Here is a 12,518-nt window from a genome sequence, read left to right as displayed (position 1 = left end):
GGAGAGCGGGAGCGGGTAGATATAAAGGGAAGGCAGCGACAGCGGTTGCGTGCGCACAGCTCCAGGTGAGGTATCGGCCTTAGGATGCTTGCGCCGCCCCAGTGTTGCCAGTGTGTGACGCAGCCAACCAAGATAAGAGCTGGAGGGTGGCTGACGGGACCGAAACCGGCTTAGCGCAATGGCGACAGAGCCAATGGAATGACTCGATAGGGTTTCCTCGGCAATGCGATAAGAGAGGGTCACGTTTGGGGTTTCCCTGGGACAGTCCCCGCCTACGGGCAGCAGGTACGTACCGAGTACCTTACCACTTTACCCCGAACTTGTTCGATACGAAGGGCTGCTTCACAGAGGACGGGGGATGGGATTGTGCAGATGGGCGATAGCAGATGACCTGCCAAGGTACTTACGCTTCTCCTCTTTCTTTCCGGCGGCACACTGCATCAGCCAGGTACACAACCAATCCGAAGTCCGTCTGTTGAGAAGCTTCGCCCAAGCTTCCCACCGTCGACAATGTGCCTGCTATGCCCATGCTGCTTTTTATCGGTTTCCAGCGTTTATGCTCGTCCGAATTCTGGACACCCTTTCTCCTGTATGTCAAAAATGTCGGATTCTCTTGTTGCAACTGATTTGGGGGAACACCGCTACGGATGACCGATCAGCGGCAGGCACCTTGAGAGCCAGAGTCAGAGCTCTGAAGGCGACGTCATTCCTTGAGGGTACCTTAGCTGCCCGAGTCCTAACAGCCAAGACCGATACGGGGACAATCAGTCACAGCGGAGCATGGGCGAGCCATGTATCCGTACTCCGTGATTCGCCTTATCCAACAGTCTCGGAGTCTTTCTCAAGACCCATGGCTCACAATCCATGGCTACGAGGTTGCTTTCTCATTTCCAAGGAACCTTCCTCCGGATACGGCTGGCAGCTTTCAATCGGCCGTCCCAAGCATCCCCGAAGCAACGGACGACCAAGCCAGCGCACGCCGCAACGCCAACACCAGGCACCGAATGGGCAGCACTGCCTACCAACCAGTCGCAGCTTGGGACGCCAGCTCCCTGGTCACGAGCATGTCGCATATATGTACCACGCTATCAGCATTCCTTGACATTCTTCATCCACTTCCACAATGTACTACCTTACCTAGTCCACAACCAAGCTCCCCCTCCCAACCCACCAAAGCACACCCACACAGTCCGCATATCCCGCATAACGCTGCATGCGATAACGCGTAATGGACGATTCACGGAGCGGAGGGCCAGGCAGATCTATCCGTAGGACCCTGAGGCTTGACAAGTGTGAAGCGCTGCCATCCCGTCTTATCTCGACATTCGAAGCTCTCGTCGTTTCGTTGAGCTCTCCCGTTGACCATTTAGAGGAAAAGATGTTACATTTGGACATGTTGCTGGTAGTCTATGCATTGTCGTGTTTGTCCGCATCTGCCTGCCTGGCCTCGGGATGCAGGACGGCGCCTCGGTTCCTACTAGCCTGCTGGGCTGCTGGCTGCTACATCGAGTAAGGAACCTGCTCAACAATGATGCGATTAACTGTAATAAGGTGCCCGGCGCAGCAGGGTCTTTGTGTGGATAGGACCTACCCGGGATTGAATCCAAGGCGAAGAGGGCACCAGGTTCTGGAGCCACTACGTGGTTGCTTTGTTGGTCTCATCACTGCCCCCAGGACCCAAGGTGATGCTGACGGGTGATTGTCGCTTAAGTGGTTCTCAATGCTTGAGCTATCCCGCAAGGTACCTTCGTGCCCTGCCACCTACTGCTCAAGGGCAAGCTCCAAGTGGAAGCGGTTCAAGAGCTGTCTGAATGGGACATGGAGGCGGGGAGACGAGCCCAGCACCAACGCTACGCTGGTCCGAGCTAGGCCAGACGCCTGACCCACGGGTCAGATGAGAGCGTCCCCGTGTGGTGCCTGGCACGTGCCTCTACCCGTTCCCCTGTCTTCCCGTCATCGGGAGGCAGTCTGGCCGCCTGGCGTTGGAGCTGGAGACGGCAAGCCAGACAGACGCGGCAGACATGTCAGAAGTGCCAGACATGCCAGCCGCAATTTGGTACGGAAAGCCTCACACTCGAACGACTCATCCAGGTTCCCCAAGCATGGGGCGAAAACGGCGGCGGCCAAAGTGGCTTGCGTGCGTTGCTGGCGCGGGTCAGCAGAGCGGAAACATTCGTCCGAATACTGACAATTGCCTTTTGTTTTAGTTAGCCAACCGCCTATCGGCTCAGGAACTTCTCTGTGGGTGCTGCGTATAAAGGAAACGCCACCAGCTTGCGCCTGTCAATGCGAGAGCTACATCTCAGCACACCATCTTGATCCGTTCGGAAAGGCAATTGGGCCATTCGCGCCAATTTGATAGGGATGTATGCGGTACGCGTGTCATTGTCCATAGACACCATAGCGAGGCTCGACAACCACTAGATGAGCATGTCGGTAAGCATCGCCGCGTTGTAAAGATATCTCGCCGAATACTCTCACAATCAAGCTCGGCCATGTGTCGGTGTCGAGGAGTTGGGGGAGACGAAGACTGAAACCACCCATGCCGCCTGAGCTTCCTCCCAGATGCAGCAGTGCTCCGAAAGGATGACCAGCGCCTGAGCCGATGATCGCCCAAGCAAACCCCGGTCAACGGAGTCATGACACGGGGGCAGTTGACCGACTCTCTCTCTCTTGGCTACTACTGCAGTGTCATAGCAATCTAGCATCGAAAGCTGGCCACTGACTCAAAGAGCTAGAAAGACTGATAGGCCGCCGTCGACTGATTCGTGTTTCTAGGCCTTTGGGTCCTTTCTAGCTTTTGCTGGTGGGTTTCATGCATCAATGAGGGTGTTCTCTTCAACCCTCCAGCTGGCTTCAGAGATTATGCAGATGTGAGTACATGTACGGATATGTACAGCCAACTATTCTTCGCCATCCCAGGCAAACAAGACAACTCGCGTCAGCTTTGTACTCGGGGCCCGAGCCGCCGACCAACGGGCAGGACCCCCACATCAACTTAGGTAGTACTTACTGTGTATGCCTCAGCACCTATCGAAGAGCGTGCTCGTGCTCAAATGGGATGAAGCAACACTGTTTCACGGGGTCCACTCAGGTTATCCCTTGTCCACTGTCAGTGTTAGCCGCGGAAGCTATCCGTATCTCTGCCTGCACATCTCAGTTTGGCCGCGATAAGCCAGGGTTTATCTGCACTAAGGCGTACCTTGGGTTGTTTCTGGAGCTCAGCTAAGCTCTGGCTCGTCACCGCCTGGCTCGCATTCTGGAACATGTCACTGCAGATACCCGTGACGACAGACGTACTTCTCTGGGTAAGGTCAAAAGAGGCTCTTGGGCGGGTAGATAAATGAGTGTTCGATTAGAGTTGTTGACGTGGATAAGGTATACCATAATATACCTTACTTTGCATCTGAAGTTGATAGCGTCAAAGCAGCCCTCACTGTGTGCTCCATATCCTAACCACGCAGTGTGAGCTATTTCCATGAATAGCATGCTCGGGGATGAGGCGTGTCACCATCGTCCCTGCGCATGGTCTGCTTCTGCTCCAGCGGAGCAGCTCGCTGGGCGGCATCCTTTAGCGGTGTCGGGTCCGCCCACGATGACCGAGTGCTACAGCACCGCCACCATTACCACCCCACTCCTTCCTGACGCGGGTGGCACGTAAGACGTTCCTTCTTTCTTGTGCGTGACAAGGCGGCCACTGAGAGCGGTGCAAGCCACAATTCACTGCTCAAGGCTGACACTCACCAGCATCAGCTCCGTCTCCGTCTTTGCGATAACGCGTAATTACTGCAGTGGGAATTTGAAGCTCTTTGAGGCTATTCCACCTTTTTTCTGCCGAGATACTGAGAATTGCGGCTTCTTCTATACCCTGAATTTACACTATTCTTCCACCTCCAACCTCCACCCTTACCTCCACCCTCACCTCCACTATACTCCTCGAACCCCCCCGCCGCCCAGTACCTCAGCTGCGAGCTGCCGTTCCATCCCACGCCGCATCCCATTTTCGATGCCGACTAGTTTGGATCGTTGCCTGGACCCTCGATGGGTGCTGGGATTGAAAGTTTTGGAATGAAGGAACTGCTGCATTAGCAGAATACGAAACATGTCGACCCTCCAAGTATCGAGGCGTTATCGCTCGTCGACTTCGGCGTCGTCTAGATCATCCAGCGCGGCCAACTCGAAAGCTCTCGAAATCTTGCGTAGTCTCCTCGACACCCTCGCTTCCAGCACGCAACGGCGGACCAACGATGGATACCCCGAGTTTCCCGTGCTCATTAAGAGCCTGCGCCAAATACGACAGCACATTGCCGCGACCGAACCCCCGAGCCCGCCCCAAGACGACTTTAGGCACCTACATGGGTTTAACAGGCTCCTCGACGTGCTGAGATCCTACTCGGGCTTTTACAACCCCCAGCGTCGAACCAAAGAAGAGAAAGAGGGTTTATTCGGGCTGCTCGAGGCTGTCTTGGACGTCTTCGCCGCTGCCTTTTTGGACCATCCAGGAAACAAGCGCTACTTTCGCCACCGGGTGGAAGGCGGCGGATGGGAGGCTCTCGAGCAGACCATTGCCAGTGTTGGCCTTGGCGGAAGCGACTCTGATCTGTGGACGAACTGTCAGATGTTTGGGAAGTTGTTGGCATTCTCGCTTGGGGACAGGACTATGGATGCCATTTGTCAGTCGGTTGCGACAAGTCCAGAGTTGAAGGCCGAGGATGCCAAGACGACCAATTCACAAGAGCCTCCCGAGGATGATGCTCAACAACAAAACCCGTCGTCAGTTCCAGAACGAAAGGAAATCGGCCAGGAGGTGCGCGATGCCATGCAGAAGCGGGCCGTCTTCCGGAACCCGGAGATTTTGCGTGCTGTCGTAGGCTTCTGGGAGTCTATCCCACGAGCGCAGGACATGCCGGCCAACGCCTGCTCAATGGCCGTCTTGGAGATCATGTCAAGCGCGGTTTCCGTCTCAATGTTCAACCTTGCAGCTCTCCATGCCACTGGAGTGTTATCGCGCTTCCTTCGCGTGCTGTTCAGCCCCGTTGCCAAACTCGACCAAGCAGAGAAGGATAGGCTCCTCATCATGTGCAAGAAGCTCATGTACCTGGGCTTCAACCAACCCGCAGACACACAGTTCTTACTAGCGAGCGCCTTGCCGGAAGCATCCGAGTTCTGCCTGGAGATGACTTCGACGTACAGCGGCCCGCCATTCTTCCAATTCGACCTCTCCTTGCATGGCCATTCGTCCATCGAACTACCCACCCTCGGCCGGTCGTTCCCTCCCAGCTCGTCGCCAGGCTACACCTTTACGGCTTGGCTCCGCGTGGATCGGTTTGATCCCAACTCACATACAACCCTCTTTGGCGTCTTCGATGCTAGTCAGACATGCTTTCTCCTGATGTATCTTGAGCGAGATACGCGAAACTTCATCCTCCAGACCTCGGTTACTTCCAGCCGGCCTAGTGTGAGGTTCAAGGGGATGTCATTCAAAGACAAGAAATGGTACCATATTGCCCTTGTTCACCGACGACCCAAAACGATGACTGCTAGCAAGGCCTCTCTTTACGTCAATGGCGAGTTTGTGGAGCAGATCAAGTGTGCATACCCCTCATCGCCACCTCTTGCGAACGGGAGCACCGAAAGCTTTGCATCCTTTGCCTCAACTAATGCAAAACAACACCCTGTCCAAGCCTTCCTGGGCACTCCAAGGGATCTTTCCAGCCAACTTGGTTCTGGACTAGTCTTTTCCAAGTGGTCTTTGGCCTCTGCCCATCTATTCGAAGATGCGCTGAGCGATGATTTCCTGGCCGTTCACTACGGCCTCTCCCCCAAATACCAGGGCAACTTCCAGGACAGCCTGGGCGGGTTCCAGACCTATGAAGCCTCGGCGAGCCTGGGCCTAAGGAACGAGGTTTTCCATCCAGGTAGGGATGAGAGCTCAGATATCTTGAGAGCAATCAGAGACAAGGCCGGTACCCTCCTCCCGGAAAACAAAATTCTCCTCAGCATACTCCCAGCAGGTGTCTTCAGAGAGGACGGCGTTTATCAAGACACTCAGCTTTATCGCGCATTGCCTCGGCCCGCAGCAACAAATCTCATCCAAATGACCCATAGAAGTGGCTCAGCCATTGCTATCAATGCTGCGCTGCCTTGCCTCCTGGATGCATTGGCACGTTCTCAAGGAGTGGCCGTCCTGACTGGCAACCCGGTGGTAGTGATGCCCTCCTACTTCGATGACAACTTCTGGCGTCTTGCCGGATTCACCCCCTTAGCTCTGAAGATTGTTGAAAGGGCAACTTCAGTGGAAGAAACGGTTAGAGCAGTAGAGATGACATTTCTATGCATCAGAAAGAGCTGGAGAAACAGTGAGGCCATGGAGCGTGATAATGGCTACGCTATCCTCGGCATGCTACTCAGAGCCAAACTGGGCTATACTGTCAACCTGGGTGCTGATAGCGCCAACCTACGCTTACCAATTTCAAGCGAAGAGAGGGACAGGTTGAGCTTTCAGCTTCTGAGCCTTGTTCTCGAATTCGTGGGCTACAACCATGCTGAACCGTTGGAATCCTTCATTGTGAATCCTCTGGCGTACCGCATCCTGCTCATCGACTTTGACACTTGGAGACGATCAGCTGCCATCACCCAGGAGTTATACTACAAGCAATTTGTGACGTTCTCTGTGAAGAGCAAGTATCACCAATTTAATAGCAGGAGGTTAATGCGCATGAGTGGGTCAATTCTGAAGACAAAGTCATTGGCAATACTGACAAGTAAAGGAATTGTCAAACGGCTGCTTGATGCAATGAAAGCAGAGTCGATCTCAGAGGAGGTGCAACCACACTTCATGGCCGCCTTGGAACAGCTTGTGAAATGCAACTATACAGCAGAAGTGCATAGGTCACTTGCTTTATTTATCACATATGCTTTCCACTCACCAACGGCCTCTCTGGTAAGGTCTCCGAGACCGATGTCTGCAACTGCCCGAACTCCCACCTCTGGGTATGCCAGACGAGCAACTTTCGATTCCAACAGCTCGTCGAATCCGTCCCCCTCCCGGTTCCTAACGAAGAAACAACTTGGTGCCAAGATTCTGGGAATGTACTCGAACCTACTCTGTGAAAAGGGCAACCTGGCCAATATCCGCAAGTTTGCAAGGACAGTGACGAACAAGGTGAGACCACCATTTGGAGAAAACCAATTATTTTTATTGAGTATGGACCAGTGGCTGCTATATCTCTTGGCCAACGACGACCCCGAAACAGTGGTATATGGCAGCAAGATTCTCGCAAGACTTCTTATCACTCACGGCTCCACATATACAGCCAAGTTTTCCGGTAAGACTGGTGGTTTCACCATCATGGCTCATCGACTCAAACGCTGGTGGTACATTCCATCACTGTGGCCAATCTGCTTCAGTATCTTATTCGGACTCGACGTGGCCAATGTCGACTTGGAGCGCAATTTTGAGTTTTCCAACTTGCTTGAAACATTTGGAAGAGCTCGCGTTCTCTACCCTGAATGTCTTCAAGTCGTGACTTCAATGCTGCAACATGGCTTGAAGGACATCATGAAGCATCAGGAGGACCCAAACTCTCCGCAAAAGTCGCAACACCTACAAGCAAGCGGGTTCGAAGGCCTAGAAACCCGGCCACGAGCCAAGTCTATGGAGACTAGGGGGCTGGATGCAAGAAGTGAGTAGCTGCCATCTTGTACGGGAAGAATGACACTGACAGTGACTACAGTGGCAGAAAATGGCCCGCGCGACGGCGAGCGTATATCAAATCACGCGCCTATGCTGCTGACAGTCATCCGATTCCTGTCAGACCTGCACTCCCGCTCCTCTGACTTCAAGGACTTCGCGTTGACGTCCGAGTACGTGAGGTATCTCTTGTGGGCATGTTATCCTATCATCGTTAGCACCGATGCCGTCACGCCAGATACTGAGCTCAACTCTCGAGACTCAGCTCTGACGTTCGAGGGCGGGGATGTGATGATTCGCCCGCTTGCCGGTTCTCAACCTGGCCCCATCGTACGGACAACCAGCACAGATGCAGTTGCTGCGATGGCAGGCAACCCCCGTGGAACTCCTCTACGGAAAGCGTCCGGTTTTGTTCTGCTCACCAGTCAAACATCCTCCCAGGCCCCGAGTCCGGTTCGCTTTGCACCGGTCATGTCGCCGAAGAAAAAGGTCGCCTCGCAACAGTCAAGCAGTGCTACACTCGAGAGCATGGTAGATCTAGTCATCAGTGTCTTCATAGACCAAGTCTTCTCGCGAAAGGAATTTCCTGGCTTTGGACTCTTCCTCAAGATCCCGCCAGGGTTCCAAGAGCACCAAGCCTACTTCGAGTCCTTCGTCCTTAGGAAGACACTTCAACAACTTGGAAGCCATGTCCAAGCGAACCAGAAGGTTCTTAGCGAGCCAAAGGTTCTTACCAATATGGGCAGACTTGTGGCACACGTTACAGATACCATCTTTGAGGGCTGGTTTATTAACGGTACTGAGCCCATGCTGGAGTTCGCTGGAATGGTACTAGAGTACCTTCAACGGCCCGAGATTTCGACGATGAAAAGTGTTCGCTTGTGCAGTCAAGCAGTCGGAACTATCCGCCAATCATTCCTGAAGCTCCTTCTCTTGCGGTTTTCCGAACTGGACGATCCAGACACACCTGACGCCAGCGCAAAGGATTTCATGAGCAACATCCTCTACTGGCAAGCCCCGATTCTAGGCTGCCTTGCAAATGAGGAGGAGTACATGAAGCTTTTCTGGTATCAGTTGTACTCAAAGCTGGTTGATTCTCGAACATCCATCAGGTCTGCTGCAGCTACAATCATGCGTATCATGCTTGTCCAGAAACCCCACGAGTCTAAGATACTTTTCAGACAATGCGTGGCGACAGACCAGCAGCACTTGACAAAGGACTTCGTTGTTAAGCTCACCGAAATCGATGACGAGGCTTTCATTGAATGGGTGGATCAGCACCGCGCATCGCTTGATGCATTCTTTTTTGGTGGCATATCAAAGATCTGGGAAGAGTTTGTCGTTATCGAAAACCAGCGAACAGTTGATTCGGCTAAGTTCCGATTGGCGAAGCGCAGAGATCGACTGAAAGCATGGCAGACGGAGGCACTGACTGTGGATAACATCCTCCTTCGGCATGACATGGCAAACGGAGCTTGGATGAAGAGCATCTTCACTAGTGAGCACTTCAAGCATCAGCGTCTGACACAAGACCAGCAGGATGATATGGCATTCTTGGCTGCGGCATTTGTCAAGATGGATAATGATTTGCGACGACCGGGCGCTGTATTCAGCGAACAGGCTCAGCTTAAGTGGAAACTTGATCGAACAGAAGGGCGTAATCGTATGCGCCTGAGGCTTCTGCCAGACTACTCCAAGAAGCATACCGACTACCAGCCGAAGAGGAGAGCGGGAGAAGTCACGACCCCTTCTGCCCTCAAGGTCAACACTACCATGGCCCCTGCTCAGATCGCCCCGTCACCCATCAAATCAGCTACACCAGCATCATCTCGCGTGCAAGCCATTTCGAGTCTCGATGGCGCTGAAAACCCCGATACACTGCCGGATGCTGACCAGGACGAGGAGACAAATAAGTCTGGCGTAGGTGCCGAAGAAGATTTTGAGCTTGTGGACGATCCAAACGATGCCAACGAAGGCGATGACGGCTTCGAGGACAAGAACCGCAAGGTTATGAGACGGCTCGAGCAAGGTGATCAAGTCCAAGCCGTGTACAACATCTCCCGCATCGTCGGTCTCGAGGGATGCGAGGGTATTCTCATCATCGGCAAAGATGCTTTATATATCATGGACAACGTGTTTCAGTGTGCCTCTGGCGAGATTGTGAACGCCTGGCAAGCTCCCCTGGAGGAGCGAGACCCTTTCTCGGAGATCATTACAGATGCCAAGACGACCGAGCAACGCCAGAGCTCAAGTCGGAGCGAACAGGAGTCACGCAGCTGGAGATGGCACGACGTGATCAGTATCTCTAAGAGAAGATTCTTGTTTCGAGACGTCGCAATCGAGGTCTTCTTCACAGATGGACGCAGCTACTTACTGACGTCCATCAACCCGACCCTGAGGGACGAGGTTTTTGGCAAGCTGATGAACAAGGCTCCGCATACAAACTCCGCTAGTTCGCTTCCCAATCCTGAGGATGCCTGGCGTCTTGAGGCGCTAAAGGTCTCCGAGGAAACGCCTCAAGGTTTCGGCTCGAAATTTGGAAGCATATTCAACTCTACGCCCTGGAATCCCGCCATGAAGAAGTGGCAGAAGGGTGAAATGTCCAACTTCCACTACCTGATGCTGGTCAACACAATGGCGGGCCGGACGTTCAACGACTTGACTCAGTACCCCGTCTTCCCTTGGGTCCTGGCAGATTATACAAGCGAGGAGCTCAATTTGAGTGACCCAGCAACTTTCAGAGACCTCTCCAAGCCAATGGGTGCTCAGACGGCCGGTCGTGTTTCTGGCTTCAGGGAGTCCTACGACGCTCTGGCCGAGATCGGTGAAACTCCTTTCCACTACGGCACCCATTATTCGTCCGCCATGATTGTATCATCATACCTCATTCGCCTTCCACCCTTCGTCCAGTCCTACATTCTCCTTCAAGGCGGATCATTCGACCACGCCGACCGGTTGTTCCAGTCCATTCCCCATGCATGGAAGTCTGCCTCTTGCGATAACAAGGCCGATGTTAGAGAGTTGATTCCGGAATTCTTCTGCCTTCCAGAGTTCCTGACCAACATCAATCAGTACAACTTTGGCAACCGCGAAAGTACAGGAACCAAGGTCAATAACGTTGTCCTGCCTCCCTGGGCCAAGGGCGACCCCAAAATATTCATTGCCAAGCATCGCGAAGCACTTGAAAGCCCTTACGTCAGCCAGCACCTCCACAATTGGATTGACCTCGTATTTGGGTACAAGCAGAGAGGGGATGCGGCTGTAGACAATCTGAACGTTTTCCATCATCTCTCGTACCGAGGAGCAACGGATTTGGACAACATTAGCGATCCTCAGGAGAGACGGATCACTGCTGGCGTCATCCACAACTTTGGTCAAACTCCCCACCAAGTGTTCACTCGGTCTCATCCCGGCCGCGAGTACTTCTCTTGTCCAATACGGCGATTGGATACCTCGGTTTATGCTCTCACCAGACTATCCCACCCGTTACTCGGTATGCTCGATCCCACCAAAGATTGTTTCAAGCTAATGAAAACCCCAGAATCCCGCGAAAGAGTAGCGTCTTTGATTTACTCGCCAAAGATCGATCGTCTCATCTGCGCTTCGCCTTTCCGCCTGAATGTTGCTCCTTACGACAAGTTCCTCGAATGGGGGTACGCTGACAACAGTGTCCGCTTCTTCTTCAGCGACAACCGGAAGGTAAGACAGCCTAATAAAACGTTTGACGGAAGAATTACTAAGAATCAAAAGCCCGCGGGACTGTTTGAGAATCTTCACATTGGACAGTTGTCTTGCGCTACATTTGCAGACTCCAAGACACTTATCACGGCAGGGGAGGACTGCGTTATTTCGGTGTACGCGGTGCAGACTGCACCTGGAAAAGTAGTTGACCTCCTTCCCCGGTCGTCGCTTTTTGGCCATCGGGCTCCTGTGACAAGCATAGCTGTATCCAAGTCCTTCAGCACATTTGTGTCAGCGTCGACAGATGGCCAGGCCTTCCTCTGGGATATTAACCGTCTAGAGTTCATCCGCAAGTTGCCTCTCTCACGGCCCGTCGAATGTGCCCGCATCAACGACGTCTCTGGTGAAATCATGCTCGGGTCCGGCCCTAACGTCATCCTGTACACTATCAACGGTACAGTCCTCGTCGACCAGAACGTGTGCGCAGAACCCGATGACTATGTTCACTCTTGCGCCTTCTACGAAAGTGCCGGCGACGAGTGGCTTGAGATTTGCCTAATTTTCACCGGCCACAAGAGAGGCCGTGTGAATGTATGGAAGAAATGCGTCAAGAACGGTAAGTGGGTGTTGGAGCTGCTCCGCCGCTTGGATCATACCGATCCACGGTCAGAGGTGGGAGCCAATCATGACGCCAGTATTACTTGCATTACACCGATGCCGCAATGCGTCTATACTGGAGACGATGATGGGCGTGTGGTAAGTTTTCAGAACCCGCCGCGCAAAAGAAGCACACTGTCTAATGATGTTGCGTAGTACGAGTGGAATCTTGTCCAGCGGGACAGATAAAGCCTGGCCGTGGCCGGCATCAAAAGTTACGGGAAGGGCGGCAATCGCATCCGATCAAGGTTACCAGGGGGAATAGCGGCTTTCTACCAGGCTATCATAGAATTGGCGTCTTCTCTCTTGGTCAATTGACAATGCCGCATTTGAACGCTTGAGTGGACCACAAGTGGATTGGTAACTTCGCGTGACTGGTAGTGTACAGCATAAGCCTCAAAGCAGATAATCCCCTGTGGAAGTCAACCCACGAGCTGCAGCTCCGGTTCAGCAGCTCGCCCAGAGCCACTATCTCTGTTTGCTGTCT

The 12,518-nt window shown here is 53.3% G+C and overlaps 2 protein-coding genes across 2 annotated transcripts; both read left to right on the top strand.

The window, feature by feature from the left end:
- Positions 1-850: 850 nt before the first annotated feature.
- On the top strand, positions 851-1,102 carry CORC01_04886 (uncharacterized protein; the record flags this gene model as incomplete). The annotated part of the gene is made up of 1 exon (XM_022616533.1): positions 851-1,102. The coding sequence occupies one exon, from the start codon at positions 851-853 to the stop codon at positions 1,100-1,102; it is 252 nt and encodes an 83-aa protein (XP_022476895.1).
- Positions 1,103-4,102: 3,000 nt separating this feature from the next.
- CORC01_04885 (beige/BEACH domain-containing protein) lies at positions 4,103-12,220 on the top strand (the record flags this gene model as incomplete). Its single annotated transcript, XM_022616532.1, has 8 exons — positions 4,103-6,722; positions 6,771-7,165; positions 7,217-7,685; positions 7,737-11,186; positions 11,235-11,392; positions 11,444-11,990; positions 12,045-12,130; positions 12,188-12,220. The coding sequence occupies 8 exons, from the start codon at positions 4,103-4,105 to the stop codon at positions 12,218-12,220; spliced, it is 7,758 nt and encodes a 2,585-aa protein (XP_022476894.1).
- Positions 12,221-12,518: the final 298 nt, after the last annotated feature.

This window comes from Colletotrichum orchidophilum, assembly GCF_001831195.1.
Source record: "Colletotrichum orchidophilum strain IMI 309357 chromosome Unknown Scaffold_33.1, whole genome shotgun sequence".
Classification (NCBI taxonomy): domain Eukaryota; kingdom Fungi; phylum Ascomycota; class Sordariomycetes; order Glomerellales; family Glomerellaceae; genus Colletotrichum; species Colletotrichum orchidophilum.
Note: the sequence above shows the minus strand (reverse complement) of the source record. Positions and strands in the feature narration are given on the sequence as shown.